The sequence below is a fragment of the Lynx canadensis genome, chromosome B2 (assembly GCF_007474595.2).
Source record: "Lynx canadensis isolate LIC74 chromosome B2, mLynCan4.pri.v2, whole genome shotgun sequence".
Taxonomy (NCBI): domain Eukaryota; kingdom Metazoa; phylum Chordata; class Mammalia; order Carnivora; family Felidae; genus Lynx; species Lynx canadensis.
Genome location: NC_044307.1, coordinates 14,563,502 through 14,582,098, shown reverse-complemented (window position 1 = coordinate 14,582,098; position 18,597 = coordinate 14,563,502). Strand labels below are relative to the sequence as shown.

Here is an 18,597-nt window from a genome sequence, read left to right as displayed (position 1 = left end):
TATGTTAAACTGATGATTACATATCACTGAATAAATAACTAGCAGGTGGGAAGATCGATTTGAGGAAGAGTCAGAGGTCTGCACGGAGAAACGCGGGTGGGCAGCATGTGGGGGAGGAGCTTACTGTGGGGGGTGGGGGGAGGGGTTCGGGGGTGGGGTGGATGGGTAATGGGAGGGGCTAGTACACACTTAATCACCTGTTCCAGAAGAAAATAGAGCAAATGGGAGTCAGGCAATATTCCAAGAGAGTAACAGAGAACTTTCCAGAACTAATGAAAGCCGCAAACCTAGTAGGTTGAATAATGCCACATTCTCTAGTACATACAACATTGTATAATGAAAACACCACCAAATAGGAAGGGAAGATTTTAGACGCATTTGTAGATAAAAGAACCCTTGCCTACAAAGGAATGAGTATCAGATTGTGCAGAAAGTTGCAACAGAAGCCGGAGGACAAAGGACAACGGAATAATACATTCAAAGTCCCAAGAGAAAATAACAGTCCACTTACATTATAACTAAATTAGCACTTAGGAATATGGGCGAAAGAAGTATTTTGAGACAGATGAAAATGAAGAGTGTTTACCAATAACAGGTTTCTGCTGCAAGAATTGCTCAAGAATATACTTCAGAAGAAAATGACTCTAAAAAGCAGCAGTGAGATGTATGATATCAGATTTGAACGAATATTTAATATATAAAAAAGACTGGGGCGTAGAAAAACAGGATGGAATGAAGGTACTGGTCACAGGCAGTGAACAGGCAGAGGTCGGGCATTTAGGCATTTGGGGGAGAAGTGTGGCAGTATTGGTTAACTTTAGGCTTCATTTACAAGAAATTTGGTCAATGTTAAATATATGCAACCAAGAAAAAAAGAATCAGATGGAAAGCAGGTTAAGTCTAAAGCATGAAACAAGATGACTGAACTAAATTCAAATATAGCAGAATTCAGAAAAAAACTAAAATTACACTCTCAAATAGAAAGACAGATTGTCAGTTGTACTGGATTAGAAACATCTAACTATATGCGTTAAGAAAGACATTAAGAACGTAAAGACAAAGAAATATTGAACTTAAAAGTATAAAAAAATACCAGCATGATACCAGTCCAAAGAAAGTGGTTTGGTTCTAATAAGAGGAGGCAAATTCTTTGAAACAAAAAAGGGATATTAGGGGTAAAAACGTCACTAAATAAAGCTAAAAAGGAACCATCCACTGAGAAGAAATAATTATAACTTGCCGTCACCTAAAACAGCATCAAGTTATTATATGAGGCAAAAAGAACAATAAATGAACAACTTCATCATCACAGGCGGGATTATAACACACCTCTTTCAATAACTGATAAGTTAAGACGACAAAAAATGAGGATGGATATAGATAGACCCATCACACAATGAGCAAGCTTGATTAAAGAGACCCACAGGGAGAATGCACATTATTTCCAAGAACATATGACACATTTACCAAAGCCCACATATTAGGCCACAAAAATTTCTTGAGAGGCTTCCAAGAATCATACAGACCACATTCTTGAGCATACTCGACTGCTAGACATCAGTAGCAACAATTAAAACCAAACTACATACTTGGGATTTGGGGAGGAAAAAAAAACCTGTAAATAATTCACGACCAGAAAAAGTGTCTTCATGCGGAATCTAAGAACAGATTGTAAACAGTAACCAGAAAGTTCAACAAGATTGCTGGCTGTACAAAAGTAAGTTTTTATTCACTTGTAATGAGCAATTAAAAAAAGTTTTAGTTTAGAAAATAGCAACCAAAAATATAAAGGTACCTAGGAATAAATCTACCAAAAATAGAGAAGACTTGTATGCATGAAATTTAAAAAATTCTTAAAGACCTAAATAAATAGAAAGATAAACAATATTGATGGATTTGTAGAATTGCTTTCTAAAGATGTCATTTTTCTGCAGTACATAATTTGAATGTGTTCCTTTTAAAATTCAAAAGAGGGGGTGTCTGGGTGGCTCAATCAGCCACTTTGGCTCAGGTCACGATCTCGCGGTCCGTGAGTTCGAGCCCCGCATCGGGCTCTGTGCTGACAACTCCGAGCCGGGAGCCTGTTTCAGATTCTGTGTCTCCCTCTCCCTCTGCCCCTCCCCCACTCATGCGCGTGCTCTCTCTCTCTCTCTCTCTCTCTCTCCCTGTCAAAAATAAATAAACATTAAAAAAATTTTTTTTAATTCAAAAGAGAATTGAGATTCACAAGTCGATTATAATTTGTATAAGGCAGAGCAAAGAACCAAGAATTCCAGGGCAATTACGAAGAGGAAGATTAAGGTAGGAGGGCTTCCTTACTCCACCGCCATAGCGAGACTTAACTATAGTTTAAGTAATTAGAAAGTGGCGGTAGTCCAGAAAGAGACAGAATATAGAAGCACATATGGAAATGTGTATATAACAGAGATGCTATTTCAAATCAACGGGCAAATAAGGAATTTTACCAAGCAGCACTGAACAACCAGGTCTCCATATGGAAAAAATAAGTTAAATCTCTACATCAAACCATATTTAAGTGGATTAAAGACCTGCTTACGAAAAAGCACGACTTGAAAAGTTTTGAAAGAAAATGAAGGAGAATGTGTTTATGTTCTCAGGGTAGGAAGAGATTTCTTCAACACAGCACCAGAAGCACAAACCGTAAATGAAAAGACCAATAAATTTGACTACATGGAAATATTTTTTTAAAAATCCCCCTTGTACATTAAAGACATCATAAACAAAGTAAAAAAAAAAATACAAACCTTTGGCTTGGAAAAAATATTTGGCATACACGTAACCAAGAAAGGATTTGGCCCAGAGTTTATAAGCAGCTCAAATGGAAAAGGCCAAATGATGTATGACCAGCAAAACCCCAAGACAACACAATGGCTTCAAAATGTAACAAAAGCTGTTCCTCCCTCCTCTAATCAGTGCCATGTAAATTAAAGAGGAACTGATATTTCACACTCATCAGATTGGTGAAAATGTAAAAAAAAAAAAAAAAAAAAATCTGATGATTTACTAAGTCCTGCTGAGTGAGGAGAGTGTAAATGGACACATGTATTTTGGAGGACAAGACCCGATGGGATTGCTAGGCCAGAGGATTTGACCATCCCCAGCTTCATGCAACATTGTTTGTACCGGAGAAAAATTGGAAAACAGCTTAAATGCCCAGGTATGGGGTCTAGCAAGGGATAGATGTTTTACTAAGAATACATTGCATACAGATGTGCTCCATTCTTTTATTTTCTGTACTTGTCTGCCTAACAATGTCTCAATGAAAAAAAATAGTGTGATGATGGTTATGGAGAAAAGGCACTTAGGAACAGCTTGGTGTGACTGTCAATTGATTTAACCACTTTCAAGGGCAAAATAAGGCGTCAGGTGATGCTGTTCTTTTTAACCCCTCGGGTGGACCAAGGTGGGAGTCTGATGACCATTTATGCTGTCAAGAGTGTTGGAAACAGGCACTCTCATACGCTGCGGGTGAGAATGTAGACCGAGAACACCTCAGTGGAGGTAATTTTGGCACTATTTAACAAAACTGTAAATGCTGACTTAGCCCAATTTCTTCCAGGTATTCATTCAAAGAAAAGAAGCAATATTAGGGCAAAGAATTACCTCCACGGAAGTTCATCACAGCAATCATAACATCGTTTGTAATAATAATAAAGAAACAACGTACCATCACCAGCGATAGTCTAAGTGGTTAGACTAATCATGTCTAACACGATCTCATGGATTCTAATTTATGACGGAACTGTGTGATGAACTCTTCCGTAGCCACCAACACAATGCTGTTGGAGCTCTTTCATGTTATGGGAAGTCTCGCAAAATATTAAGCCAAAAGAGAGTAGGTTACAAAATCGCAGGTGTCCCACTAAAAATACCTATGCAGGCATTGACGCGAAGACACCTAAATATTAACAGAAGCTTACTTCTGGATGAATCATAGGTGATTTCTATGTTCTTCTGGCTTGTCTTTTTTTTGGGGGGGGGTGCTTTGCCCCAAAACTCCGTGTGTGTGTGTGTGTGTGTGTGTGTGTGTGTGATTTTTAACAGGAGAGGTTCTCCTTTGGCTGAAATAATTTCGATGGGCTGGCTCCATAACCCATGTCCGAAGGCAGGGAGCCGCGTACCAGACTCCGGCAGTTCCATGGGAGGCCCGAGGAGTCTTTGGTTACAACAGAATCTGGGGGAGAGCGAGGTCCTGAGTTCACCTCTGGCGTCACCACCCATACGCTGCGCGCCCTGGGGAAGCGGCGCCACCTCTCCGGATCTGGTTTCGTGTCCGTGCACAGAACGGAACACCCCGGGGCTGGGCTCCAGCCGGCAGAGGTGGGGGGGTGAGGGGTGGTCAGCGGCACGGTGTCACGCGCGCCCGCGCCGTCTGCAAAGCCCCAGCGCGCCGCGTTCCGCGCGGGTGGCGGTCGCCGCGGCCCCGCGGCTGCCGCAGCCACGCGGGCTCCGGGCGCGCGGGGGCGGGGCGGGGCGCGGGGGCGGGGGCGGGGGCGGGGCGGGGCGGCCCGTGGGTGGCCGGCGCCGGAGGGTGGGGGGCGGGGGGAGCCGCGCCGTCCGCTTCCGCCGCCCCGCCGGGGATTCCCCCAGCCCAGCGCCCGGGGAAGTCCCGGTGCGCGCGGGTACAAAGAGAGCGGCGCCGCGGAGCGCGCCACAGGCCGGCCGTCCCCAGCCATGTCGCGCGGCCTCCGGCTCCTGCTCCTGAGCTGCGGTAGGGCTCCAGACGCCTGTCGCCTCCCCACCGGGTCCTGGCGACCTCCCCCCCACCCCCACCCCCACCCCCTTCTCTCGCTGGCTCACGCCGCTCTCTCTGTCCCTCTTGCAGCCTGCAGCCTGGCGCCCGCGGCGCGGGTGGTGAAGGTGGCTTGTTCCGAGGACGTGGACTTGCCGTGCACCGCCCACTGGGACCCGCAGGTCTCCTACACGGTCTTCTGGACCAAGGTAAGCGCGGCGATGCCCGCGGGCTAGGGCTCGGCCAGCCCCGTTGGAGGCTGCGGGGACCACCTCCCTTGGGCTGGCGACCCTCTGTAACCGCGGCTAGCCCCCGAATACCGCGCCTTCCCACACGCCTTCCTCACCCCCACCCCGCGCCACCCGCATCTAGCGACAAGGCGACTTAGATTGTGTTCCCCAAGGACCTAATTCCCTCCCTGCCCCTAGAGGTGGCCTGAGATGAATGATCCAAGTAAGACGCTTTGGAAGCGCAGAGACTCGCTGATTTGGATGAATTCTGGACGCCACCTGTGGTTGTGGCCACGAGAAAGCAGCCAGGGCAGATTTAGATATCGGACAGTAGGAATGCCCCCCAGATTTCTGATTTCTGGGGTTTGGGGGGCTGTGGTGTCCCTAATTCGGGGGCGGGGAGGGGAGGAATAGGCACGTTGAGAGGAAGGCCACTAAGAGATAGTCCAATGTGCTCTAGGCTTGTGTCCCAGATGGGAGTTGTCTGGCATCCGCTTTCTGGGTTACCCTGTCCCTTAGCTTGTCCATGCTGCTTGGCGCTCCGACAGTCCTGAGGGGCCCAGCCTGGGGGCGTGGGCGTCTGGGAGGAGGAGTGAGCAGCACCCACGCAAGTAAGAACGAGCGTCACTGTGCCCCCCGCCCCCCCGCCCCTTCCCCCGTAGGAGAATTGAGTTGCACCGCGGCTTCTTTAAAGAGTTCCTCAACTGGAACATTTTCAGAGGCTAGCACCGCGGTTCCAGCGGCTTCGCACAGCCCCGCAGTCCCTGGTCTTTTGTCCACCTCCCCTAATGAGGTTCTGCCACAACAGCACCTCCAGGTTCAGCCGAGGGCGCGTGATATCCTAGCCTTACTCCGCGGCTCTGATTTAGCATCCGAGAAGAAATCTCTGTGTTCGTTGCTTTCTGCAGAATGCGGGCCTTTGTTCTGCCCTCCAAAAGAAAGATGCTTTACGAACCTGCACGTGTATCTGGCCATTTAGCAAGGCAGTATAGGACAGGTTTGTGTGTGTGTGTGTGTGTGTGTCCTCTCCGGACCAGATGGCCTCTTTCCCTGGGACGGTGCTGCACCCCTGTTTTTGTGAATTCCACGCAGCACCCAGTGTTTGCCCGGCCAGTTGGGAAGGTGCTCCGTGAATTCAGGCTGGCACTTGGTGAGGTATGTGCACTGGATATACTTTTGCTGCCTTGGAGCACTGTATCGTGTAGGGAAGCACGTCTGTTATTATTCCTACTTGGCTCCCACTTCGTTCACTGTGGGATCAGAGAACATAACACTTCCAAGATTGTTCTGGTAAAAACAACAGCATTGAAGCAAAAATATCGTGAAGACATTATTATTTGAGTGCTCACTGTGTGCCAGCCTCCGGGGTAAATATTTACATCCATTATCTGTGTCAGTCCTTCCAATGGACTTAAGAGATCTATACTGCTACTGCTGTTCCCATTTTACAGATGAGGACACTGAGCCTTAGGGAGTGAAGGAAGCCACTCACTGTTATACAGCTTGGCTAAATGAGAAAGGGGGCTTCGAACCAAGTAGTCTGATTCCTTAGCCTGAGTTCTCTGGTTTCCACCTCCGTTACTTAGGGTAAAGAATAGAAAAGTCTCCTTGGTCTAGCCAGGCAGGGGCTTAGCTACCTTAAAGAAGGGGCAAAACATGAAACCATGATCCCTTCCAGAGAGGAATAAAAAAAAAAAAAAAGACTATCCCCAGGGGAGTAATTAAAAAGTACTCGTGAAACAAGTAGATGGAATTTCAGACTGTAAAGTTCAAATAGTTGTCAAGGTAAATCTTGCACAAGGTCATTTGGAATGATGCAGTAAACCGTAGCCATTAACCTTTGGCTCCTCCTTGGATGTCAGCTGATGATGTAACTCTATAATGCATGAGCTTGTTTATTGAACACGGTTCTTGCATGATTTACCCTGAAGGTCTCTCAAAACTGATTTTTTTTTTAAATGACAACAGTCTCTTGGCATTTTCTTTTTTCTTTTGGTTCACGGAATAGGGTCATTGAAAGATCATGCCATAGTTATTTTTTTTTTTTAAAGAGGGAAACAGTGATCGAGTCGCGGGGGGAATAGGAAAGCAGTGTTCTGCCCATAAACTATTCAGCTACCTTGAAAATGAAATGCATTGTTCCTTCAAGTACTTTTTAACAGGCCTCAGCATGTTCTGTAGATATTTATTATTTTCCAGCCCAGTAATTACACTTTCGCATCGATTGTGTTTGTACAACACAAATGGATAGAGTATTCTGGAAATAAGGTCAGTGGTGGGAGACTGAAGTACTTGGTTCTCCAGAAGATTAAGCATCTGGTTATTGTTTTTCTTTTTCCCCCACACAACTTTTTTTTTGTAAAATGTTTCAGCGCGGAGGGGGCTGTAAAAGGAGAAATTTAAACCCGGTGACCGTGACCCGCCTTGCTCATGTCACCTGTCTAACCATCACTAGTGTGGTTCGTCAAACCGCTTTGCCCAGTTGTGGGCTATGCGCTGGGCGAGTGAAGCAGAGTCCCTTAGCGTGTTGTTTTTGTTTTTGTTTTTATCATCCACCAGATTGAATCACATTCTCTCAGGACTTCTGCGTATCACAATTGCGGTTATAATGAGTCACAATGTAAAATTCCATGTGCCACTTGGTTCTCCCACAACCATAGGGCATCCTGCCACTGTCCAACTGGCAGCGATTACTTGTGATTACCAGAGGACCCATGGAAACCGTGTGTTTCTTACCATGTGCCTTTTACCAAAAGACGCAACGCAGAGGGCGTCCAATTAGCGCTTGTAACATTAGGGCGAGTAAGGAAGAAACAGAGTGCATTTTATCCTCTCTGGATAAAGAGAGGTACAGTGAGGGGCGGGGGTGAGGAGGCTTAATATAACACAGGGGGCTGTAGGTGGAGCAAAGAGTGGACTGAGATAGCCCACTTCCTGTGAAGCCAGCTTTTATTTCCCATGGACCAGTGCCCTTCTAACTGGGATCCAACAGTGGGCCCTCCTCTTGTCCTTTCCTGTATTGTACCTGTTAAGGCAAAGTAGATGGTTAGGAAGAAATAGAAACATGAATACACATACCCATCAAGCCAGTAGCTGAGTTTAGCTTTGAAAGTCGTGAACTGACTGTGTTTGTTTAGGGAGGGATTTTGAGAAAATTTGCAGGCAGACTTGGTCCAGCACTTTCTCCCGCTGGGTGTTGAGTGTCTTGTGTAAGAGGGTGTGGCACCATCCCATGTCTTCCAGGAGTAAGAGCATCCGTGAAAGGGCTACCTCTGGGCTTCACGCCGAGCACAAGTGGATTCACACTCTCTTTAATGAGGCTGCACTAGGTTTGCAGGGAGAGGATGCCCCTGGACGCAGTGTTTGGGCTTGGTGATGTTCGCAACTGATAATAGCGAGTGGTTATTTATCAGGGAGATGTAATACCATCTGGAGTCATGCCGGGAGCCCTGACGACCTACGCTGATGCATAACGAAAGAGGATATATAGTGTCAACCTTGGGTGACACTGCGGGGGTGAAGACAAGAGATGTGTCACAGGACACATGCCCTTTTCAGATGATTTCCAAAGGAAGGGAGAAAGGGGAAGTAAGACGGATTTCAGAAGTCAGTCTTGGGTTTGTAAGAGTGAGAAGGGATCATGGGTTATCCCCTGAACCAAGGGAGCTGTCGGAGAGCAGGTGAATGGCTTGTGTGAGGCTACTTCCAAAGTTCCAGGCTAGTCACCACGCACATCTTGCTTGTCCTTGTTTTGTGATGAAGCTGCCGTCCATGTAGGTTGCTGACTTCCCATTCATTGTATTTGTATTTTGTGTCTCTGCCGGCTTGTGTGATAGTGAACCACAAAGCCAGGAGGCGCTGAGGAAACTGGGGTCCCTTGGTGGGGGCTGGAGCGGATGAGTGGTCTGGGTGGATGTAACCCGTGCAGCCAACAAATGCGGATGGACCCGTGAAGGAGCCAGGGTGTGCACTACAGTTCCTGGATTCTAGAATTTTATGTGCTGTAAGATGAGATTTAAGAGCGTGTCTTTGGGAGGAGAAGGAAACATTCCTATAGTAAACACAGAAGCACTGAAACATTGAAACGTGAAAGCAGTGTGTCAGGGTCACAGAAAAATCACGCTGTCCACATGGGCACCTACACCAATTGACCTGGCTGACTCACTTCGATGGCCTTTACCCTCGGCCAAACCGTGAAAGACCTAAAGTTGGTTTTCAGATGGCCCTTACATTTACAGTTTCATTAGTAAAGATTTCTGGGTCCCAAGTGCGTTCCAAGTCCTGGGCCTCATGCTGGCCCAACCTAATCAACACGGGACTTTGGCCAAAGGACCGTCTTGAGCAAAGGCATGGAAAAGGAATCCACAAGCATTTTGGGGGAGCCAGTGGGGTGACCAGTGATCTGGAAAGGAGAGTTATATAGAAGAGGGCTGGCAGATGTTACAGAGAAGGCTTGGAACTGATGGTGAAGGACCTTGAATGCCCAGTTACAATGCCTTGAACTCCTTTCAGCAGCAAGACGTCACTGAAAGTTTTTAAGCAAAGAGGGTGATGTAATGGCACACATTTGTAGAGAAAAGATTATTTCTTGCGGGGAAACACAGGCTGTGATTCATCCTTGAAGATGGGTCTCCGAGGGAGGCGTTTTCTCGCTCGATTGCAAAAGACAATCACGGTAACTCAGCCGAGACTTCAACACATTTCTGAGATGTCCCTTCCCTTCATTCGTGGTCACCAGTCGTGTCCCCGTGGTTCTACAGAGGACTGGGCAGCCCAGCACGTGGCCACCTCATAGGGGCCATAGAAGCCTCAGCCCACTGGGATTGGTTCCTCGTCGAGACTTTGGGACAATGATGAATCAGAGAGAAGTTACTCAAATCTTTCAGCGTGCAGGAGAGTAGAGAGGAAGAAGGCAGCTGGGAGTGGAATGGAATGAAATCAAACACTTGTTTTCCATGAATAAAAGGGGGATTTAGGTCATGTGAGAACCGCATTATCTTAGTTCTGTATTTGGTTATGTCACTACGCAAAAAAGAGGAAGTGAGGAGAAGGTCGCAGTGATGTAAGGGAAGGTCTTAGCGAAAAGGGGAGGCAGAGCTAAAAAGAGATTCTACCTAAAAAAGGGTTTCTCCGTCTAAAATTGTTTGCATAATCTTTTCCTGGCTACTCCAGTGATAACCGCAGATTTTCTACCAAAGCCCTAGCTCAAACCAGAGCTAGACATGAGGACTTCCCTGAGATGGAAAGAACACCCACAAACCTACCTTGGGTTTTTGTTCTTGCACTGGGATGCCGTTGGCTAACGTTCCTGTGGGGTCCTGTAGGAGTGGTACAGGATTGGGAGCCCAAGGCTTTTGATAAGCTTCATGTTTTTGTGAAGCATCACGCAGTCTGTTCTGGTCCCAATTCTCTAAGAGATGAGAGATTCCAGAAGAGCGGGTAGTTGTTTAGGATTATAGGTCCAGGTGGGGAACACCTACGGGGAAAGAGGGAGGCCAGTTGCCATAAACAATTCGTAATCATGTTGGATCACGCTGGGTCAGTTCTGGGGCACAAAGGCTGTGAATCAGATTAGTCCTGGATGTCTCATTCCCGGGGGCGTGGGGAGCATCTGAGCCCAAGAGGCAAGCAGGACTGGTCTACAGGCTGGAGCCGTGTGGAGACAGTGCCCTCCATGCCACATTTATTTATGGGGTGGTTCACAGTGCTCCTACCAGGTAGGACTCTTTACTTGCAAAGCATTGTAATCCCGTCAAAGGTAGCTTCAAGTAGCCACCTGGGTGGCTCAGTTGGTTGAGCACCTGACTCTGGATGTCGACTCAGGTCACGATCTCACGGTTCGTGAGTTCGAGCCCCGCGCCGGGCTCCTTGCTGACCCCAAGGAGTCTGCTTGGAATTCTCTCTCTTCCTTTCTCTCTGTTCCTCCCTGACTCATGCTGTCTGAGTCACTCTCTCAAAATAAACAAATAAAAATAAACGATATTAAAAAATCTAGCTTCATATAAAGGGAATATATTGGTTTATATAATTGAAATGGAAAAAAGCTTTAAGATGATAATTCACACTCCAGTTACGTCTGGTACTGTGGGTAGAATTGCGTCCCACAGAAAGATTATCCCTGGTATTTGTGAAGGTGACCTTATATGGAAATAGGGTCTTTGCAGATGCAAGCAATTTAAAGTGAGGTCACACTGGATAAGTGACTGGTGTCACTAATCCAGTGACTGGTGTCCTTAGAAGAAGAGAAAAAGGATAGACAGATAGAGACACCCAGGGAGGACACCATGTGAGTGTGCAGGCAGAAACGAGTGCATGCGTCCACAAGCCAAGGAATGACAAGGATGGCCAGCAATGCCAGAAGCTTCAGGAACGAGGCATGAAACAGATTCCTCCCTAGAGCCTTCAGAGGGAGCACAGCCCTGTCAGCATCCTTGCCTGTCGGCTTTTGGTCTCGAGAACTGTGAGAGAATACAGTTGTTTATTTTTATAATTTTATTAAAAGATTTCCAATTCCCGTCTAGTTATCCTACAGTGTCATATCAATTTCAGGTGTGTAATAGAATGACTCAACAGTTCTATACATGACTCAGTGCTCCTCATGATGAGGGTACCCTTAATCCCCTTCCCGTATTTTACCCATTTTACCCCCCCCCCCCTCTGGTAACTATCCGTTTGTTCTCTATGGTTAAGAGTCGGCTCTTTTGTCTGTCTCTTTTTTTCTTTGTTCGTTCATGTTGTTTCTTAAACTCCACATAGGAGTGAAATCACATGGTATTTTGTCTTTCTGACTTATTTCACTTGGCATTATACCCTCCAGATCCATCCGTGTTGCTGCAAGTGGCAAGGTCTCCTTCTTCTTTATGGCTGATAATATTCCATGGTGTATCTATATCCTATCTGCTTTATCCATGCATCTGTCGAGGGATACTTGGGCTGCTTCTGTCATTTGGCTGCTGTAAATAATGGTGAAATAAACACGGGGGCGCATCCATCTCTTCCAATTGGCACTGTGGTATTCTCCACGTAAATACCCAGCAGTAGAATTACTGGAGCATGTGATCTTTCTATTTTTAACTTTTTGAGGCACCGCCACACTGTTTTCCACAGTGGCTGCACCAGTTTGCATTCCCACCAGCAGTGCAGGAGGGTTCCGAAAAGATCCTGTTACTTTAAGTCCCTCGGTTTGGGGTGCTTTGTTTCGGCAGCATAAGAAGCAAAGACAGCTGGATTTAGGGATCCTTAAATATCCCCGGGACCTGGTGTCTTTCTGTCCCTCAACTCTTCCTTTCTTCATACTGGCTTTCTCGTCAGCCTCCCCACGGCAGTGAGATAGTAGCCAGTAACGGCAGTCCTGTGTACCCTCTCAGGGTCATGGGCGAAGGACAAGATTGTGCCTCTCTTCTAATAGCTCAACGAATGTCTGGTTATATTTAAGTGGCTTTGGTGGGGTCATGTGGTCGTCAGAACCAGTCTCTGTGGTCACGGGCATCACGCCTGAGTCACGCGTGCCTCCTGTAGAACCAGTTGCCATCCCTGTGTACGATGTGAGTCAGAGCTCCTAAGAGGGCCTCTTCCAGGTCCAGCGGGACCCACAGGACGCACGTGGATGAAGGACGCTCGGCACGGACACTGGTCAAATCCCAGTGCCGAAGGGTGTTGCCGCATTGATTGTCACGGTGCTGGAGACAATTCGGAGTGTTGTGGATATTTTGTGGACACACGGGGGCTAGAAAAATAATTCCTCTCTAGAGCAGATGTTGGGACTTCTAGAACAACTTTGCCAGGGAGGAGACGGGACGTATCAGCGGTAAAGAATGAGAGCATGGACGAGTGGAAAGCTCTCAGGTATAATAACAACTTCCGTTACCCACACTACCATTTGTAAAGCCCTTTCATGTATTCTCTCCTTTGGCACTTTAAATCGTTCCACGGAGCAAGTGAGAAAGTTACAGGTGTGGAAACAAGACCCAGAGAGCGGGTGGCTTACCACGGGTGACCCGGCTAATGGACCACAAATTAAAGGACTTTACGCCTTTGATTCCAAAGCCAGTGCCCTTATAACTCTCATTTTTTTTTTTTTTTAATTCACTCATTCACTCAGCAAATGCTTTTTGAATAATCCCAGTGTGCTGGGAACTCTTTAGAAGCTGAGTGAAACCTGGGCTGGGCACATGAGAGAGAAGAGTAAGACACTTAGGGCTCTCTGTGCGATCGACAGACACTGTTTTGTACTATCCACGCCCCTCATCATGCGTGTCTTCTCACCCCCCTTGGGGGATACGATTCCCCCCACTCCCACCCCCACCCCGTGTCTGTGGAGCAGACGGAAGCCCGAGAGCTGTTCGGTCAGTTGGCCAAGAGCAGATCTTAGCCGTGGTGAGGCTGGGGTTTGCTTCCAGGTCTGATCGACTCCAAAGCCTGTGCTCTTAATTATGTTGCCTCTGCCATACTCATAACTCTCTTAGCAGCCATAAATTCAACTCTGTCTGTTAGACCCAGTAAATTTCAAAGTGGAAAATCATTTTTCCAATAAAACTACACTTAGAAAAAAACGATGTTAATGCGCATACATTCTACCCTCATTATGACATCAACCTCCGAGCCAAACTATTTTGCACGTTATAAAGAGCTGTTTTTATGATGAATGGGGATTATATTGGCACTTTAATTGAGTTAGAAACCAAGGTACATGAAAGTTAGTGCATGAGAAATGCAATAAAGCAAAAGCTGTTCAATGTGATTGGAATATATCAGATTACTTTCATACCACCTTTAAATACATAAGGTCCATACCTTTAAATATGTTTAATCAAACTGTTGGATTAAATATATATATATGCATATATATACACACACATTTTGCCCCTCAAGAAAATCTCTTCCTTTTTAAAAACTTTTTTTTTAAATTTTATTTTAGAGAGAGTGCATGCGTATGAGCTGGGGAGAGGGGTAGAGGGAGAGAGGGAGGAGAGAGAGAGGGGGAGAGAGGGAGAGAGAATCTCAAGCAGGCTCCACACTGTCAGCATAGAGCCCGGTGCGGGGCTCGAACTCACAAACTATGAGATCATGACCTGAGCCGACATCAAGAGTCGGATGCTTGACCAACTGAGCCACCCAGGCACCCCCGGAACTGTTGCTCTCTTATATTCAAATATGGCAATCTAGAAGGTGAGCATATATTTGGATCAAATTATTTAAATTAAAAAACATCATTTTCCACAGTAGGGTTTTTGACAGAAATATCAGTTCAATTTCAAACATATTAATTATTTCATTTCTTTTGTTCTAGTTCCAATTTGTCTGTCATTGAAAAAAAAACAACAAACTTTAATTCACATGCCCTTAAAATTAGTACATACTTGTATTTGCTTGCTTTAGTATTCAGCAAATTAAAGAGTTTATTTAATTTGGGGCTTGTGGTTTCCTTAAGGTCAAATCTCCATTTTAGAGAAAGAATAGGTTACTTAAATTGTTTAGTCACATTGAAGGCCTTGAGGCAAATCAAAAGTCCCTAGGTTTTCTGAAAATGAGATGTCCTATATTTTACCCTTCTCTAATCCAATCAAAACTATAGAATTGTCCGCATCAGAGTTAATGCACGGAGCGTGGATTTTTAAAACATAATTGGGATGACTCTTTTGAGGAATTAATTTGCGCAAATCGTGTTGTGGTTTAGCACACTACAATATTAGCTTTGAAAAGTGCGCATTAAATAGTTCCCATCAATTATGCTTGGCTGTGAATGAATCCGAGGGTTCCTTTTGTTATAAATTACTATTTCCTAAAATGCCTTCGCAGAGAGGCAATGAAACACTTTCAGCTTTGGAATGTTTAAAGAGCTGTTCTTTGCCAGTGGTTGATTTCGAGCCAGCTCACATGCTTACAAGAACTCATGAAACACAGTTGAGGATGGCCCATTTGCTGGCTGGTCAGCTTACCTCTTTCTGGAATTCTCCTTTGGTTCTTGCACGGTGCTGCTTTTGCCACAAGGGACTCCCCTTGATCCCGCGGTGTGCTAGCTGCCGGGCCCCAGAACTGAAGTTAATGGTTTGAACTTTTGCATAAAAAGTCTCCTGGTACTGCTAATGCCTTCTTGCATTTTGAGCATGCTACATTAACATAAAAACTACAACTATTTTTGCAGCTGTAGGCAAATCCCACACTGCCCAGATGGAGTCACATGACAAGATCTATCTTGAAATGGCATAGAGAAGGGGGAATAGGCATTGTGTATGCATCTACAACCTGAAGCCAGGAGGGAGCGTTCTGAAATATTTCCGGGTGCATTGTGTGAATTCACAGAAGGTTCCTTTTGCTATAGTTAGTCATCGGCAAAGGCCGGGCTCATGACTTAGGCAAGAGTTCCCAAGTTCAGCGAGTAGTTCTCCCAGTGTTCTGGGTCTTTCAGGAAGACCCAGGAAGAGGCCATTGGAAGATGGCCCCACGACATTTGAGGTATTTTGCCATGATCCCGCTGACGGCTGTGATGGGTCAGTAAATCACAATTCTGCAGGTTGCTTTGGGGTCCTTTGTTTTGCCTTTCCTTCCCCTACTTCTACTGTCTTTCTCATGACCTCGCTCTGCCTTTGTTTTTCTATTTGAAAAGTAACTGGAGACCCACTGGAGGTTTTGCCAGAGGCCCACGGAAATCTGACCACCAAATAAACTACTTCTCGCTGTTACTACTGATTTAAAAAAAAAAATGTTTATTTATTTTTCAGAAAGAGAGAGGGAGACAGAATCATGAGCAGGCTTGGAGCTATCAGTGCGGGGCTTGAACTCACGAACTGTGAGATCACGGCCCGAGCGGAAGCCAGCCGCTTAACGGACTGAGCCACCTAGGCGCTCCTTACCACTGAATGTTGAAGTGAAATTCTTTTGGGCCAAAAGACAGGCGGCCACCGCCCGCCGGTTCTGATCACCTGCACGCTGGCTTCGGCCAGCTTAGCAGCCAGCAGGATAACGGACCACAGGTTCTGTTCCCACCCCCTCCGGAAGGGTCTGCGGTTTTGATCTTGACTTTCAAGATGGGATCTTTCCGAGTTGAGGGAGGGATCGCTGAACGGGACCAGAGGCCCCCAAGGAGAAAACCGGAGATAGGTAATCTCAGAATGATTGCGGCCACCAAGTTTCTGCCCTTTTGGACGCAGGAGTTCTACCAAGACAGAGTCCGGTGAACTGTGTTAGAAATAACTCTGCAATTGACATATTTAGAGGTTAATTCTGAAAAGAAAGGCTGGAGGAGTGGCCTCGTGGCGGGGTGAGGGCCCAGCGGGCGCCCCGAGGGTCCCGGCCGCCCGCCCCCCACCAGCCCCGGTAGGGGGAGCCGAACCGCCCCGGCCAGGGGAGGGGAGGGGAGGGGAGGGGAGGGGCGGGAGCGCGCCGGGAGGCTGCAGTTCGCGGTGTAATTAGGCCTGAAGGGGGAACCCCGGGCTAAAGGAGATGCGTTCTGGCGCCCATTGGAAGCCTCTAGCTCTTTCTCGGCCTCCTCGGCCGCTCCTCGTTTCTCTGCTCCATTTTTGAAGCCCTGAAGCCCCGAGGCTGTAGATCCTTGATTATTTAGGAAAGGACCTTTCGACACCAGAAGAACCGTCCAGCAATGGGCTCCACTCTCCTAGGCGGTGCGGGAGAAAAGCCGCTCGCCGGGGCGCCGTGTGGCGGCGGGGACGGAGCGGGGCTCGTGCGGGAGCGGTGGTGGCTCCGCCGCCAGGTGTCTCTGCAGCCCGTCCGTCCGTCCTTCCTTCCGCCGAGTCCGCGAGCGCCCGGGGCCCAGCCGGCCTGCTGTGGGCTCCGCGCTTCCCTCGCGTAGTAAATGAAGGGGAAGCCACGGAGTGTGCGTGTAGCGTGTTGTGTGTGTATAGCGCTTGTGTGCAGTGTGTGTGCGCGTGCACAATACACGTGCGGTGTGTGTGCGTGTGTGCACGCCCCTGCCTGAGCTGCCTCGGCCTCCCTGGGCGTCCCCTGCCCTGATTCGCCTGGAAAGTGGGAGAGGAGCTGGCGGCTCCCAGGACAGGAGATGACATTCTGCAGCGACAGGGAATCCTGCTGATCGCTGGGTCATTCCCTGAGGTGGCTCCTTGGCGCCCTCACATTCTAGGGGCAGGTGAGGGATGCGGCCGGGTCCCAGGCTCCCTGGCGGTCCCGGCCATCCAGCAAAGGGCGAGGGCTGAACGCCGAGAACGAGGAGAACGAGAACGAACGGTGATTTGCCTTCCTTTTGTGTCAATCCAGTTTGGACGCTTGAAAACATTTCGGTGGAGGATGCACCGGCGAGCTAATTAGGCAGATTAAAAATATATCTGGGGGAAAAAAAACTGATGGGGAATGCGGTTGTGGCCTAATCTGTCAAGTAAGAGGTGAGGGAGAGACCCCACCGACGTAACAAAGAAGATAGTTCAGGCAGAGAACCCCTGCCGGGTGTGGTTGGCTGAATTGGGCATCTGCCCCAGTCGGGCTGGTCTGTCCCGGGTCCAAAGATTTAAGCGGTCGCGGTCCTTCTGTGTGCATCTTGGTGTGACTGCCGTGTGATGTGGCACAAAAAGTCTCCCCGGGGCACCACCGTCGGCTGTCTTCTTGCCCTGCTAGGGCGTCAGTGTGGTGCACCCTGTGACATCATGGGTGACCCCACAGACACACAGTTTTTTAAGAACAAGGTGACCGTTTACAGGAGGCATTTGCTCATGCATGTCTGTGCTTTTTGCCGAGCCGTCTGGCAGTGGTCTTCGAGTTGGGAGGCTGAGACACAAAACTAAGAATCATTCAGGGGGTGAGTGGGTATCTGCAGAAAACAAGAGGACATTTAATACAGAACAACCAGCAGCAACATGTGACTCAAAGTGATTCACGCAAATCCTCATCGATGCATCATTATTGTCAGCAGCAACAACACTCTGTCCTTTATTAGGGGGTGGAAGCTGGGACCGCCGAATCGTAAAGTGCAGGCCTGATCTTATGCCAGAAAAGTTACAGCCTTACAGAATTTTCATACATTTTCTCCTCCTCCCCTGAAGGTCGCACATACACATACTGTTTTGTTTAAAAAAAAAATAGTTGAGGACAGATGTTATGAAAACAAGAGGCAGAACCTTGATGCGGGTGAGGACGGTGTTTCCAAGTCCTGTTAGTGGAACCTGATGCAGCGTGATGCTTTTTCAACAGCTTACAGGCGACTGCGAGGAAAGGATAGAGATGCCCCCGGAGGGTCTGTGGTACCACCAGCAGAAGGATGGCTCCTTAGAAGCCTCCGGTGAAAGGCTGTACTCCCTGAAGATTGAAAACACTACGAGTGTCGACTCAGGGACATACAGGTGCATCCTGGAGGAGCCAGAAGGGCGGAGAAACCAAAGCGGCACTGTGACCTTGAAAGTGACAGGTGAGGTGATCTGCTGCACCTGTTTCCTTCTTGCAAGATGCGTGTGCACTTGCATAGGCTCTAAGCTCCGTCCTCTCGATTGGAGTCCAACTGGAAGCTTAGGATCGTGTGGCTAAAAGCTAAATTCTCCTATAAGAATGTAATAACTTTTTCTCCTTCCTTCCTTCCTTCCTTCCTTCCTTCCTTCCTTCCTTCCTTCCTTCCTCTCTCCCTCCCTCCCTCTTCCTTCCTTCCTTCCTCTC

At 47.5% G+C, this 18,597-nt stretch overlaps 1 protein-coding gene across 1 annotated transcript in view; it reads left to right on the top strand.

Annotated features, from left to right (window-relative positions):
• The first annotated feature begins 4,664 nt into the window (after positions 1-4,664).
• CD83 (CD83 molecule) overlaps positions 4,665-18,597 on the top strand; it is a 20,466-nt gene continuing 6,533 nt past the window's right edge. The window contains exons 1-3 of the mRNA XM_030317042.1: positions 4,665-4,732; positions 4,847-4,962; positions 18,142-18,355. Of these exons, the coding sequence (XP_030172902.1) occupies positions 4,696-4,732; positions 4,847-4,962; positions 18,142-18,355 (367 nt within the window). The 5' untranslated portion in view covers positions 4,665-4,695. The remainder of the gene's footprint in view (positions 4,733-4,846; positions 4,963-18,141; positions 18,356-18,597) is intronic.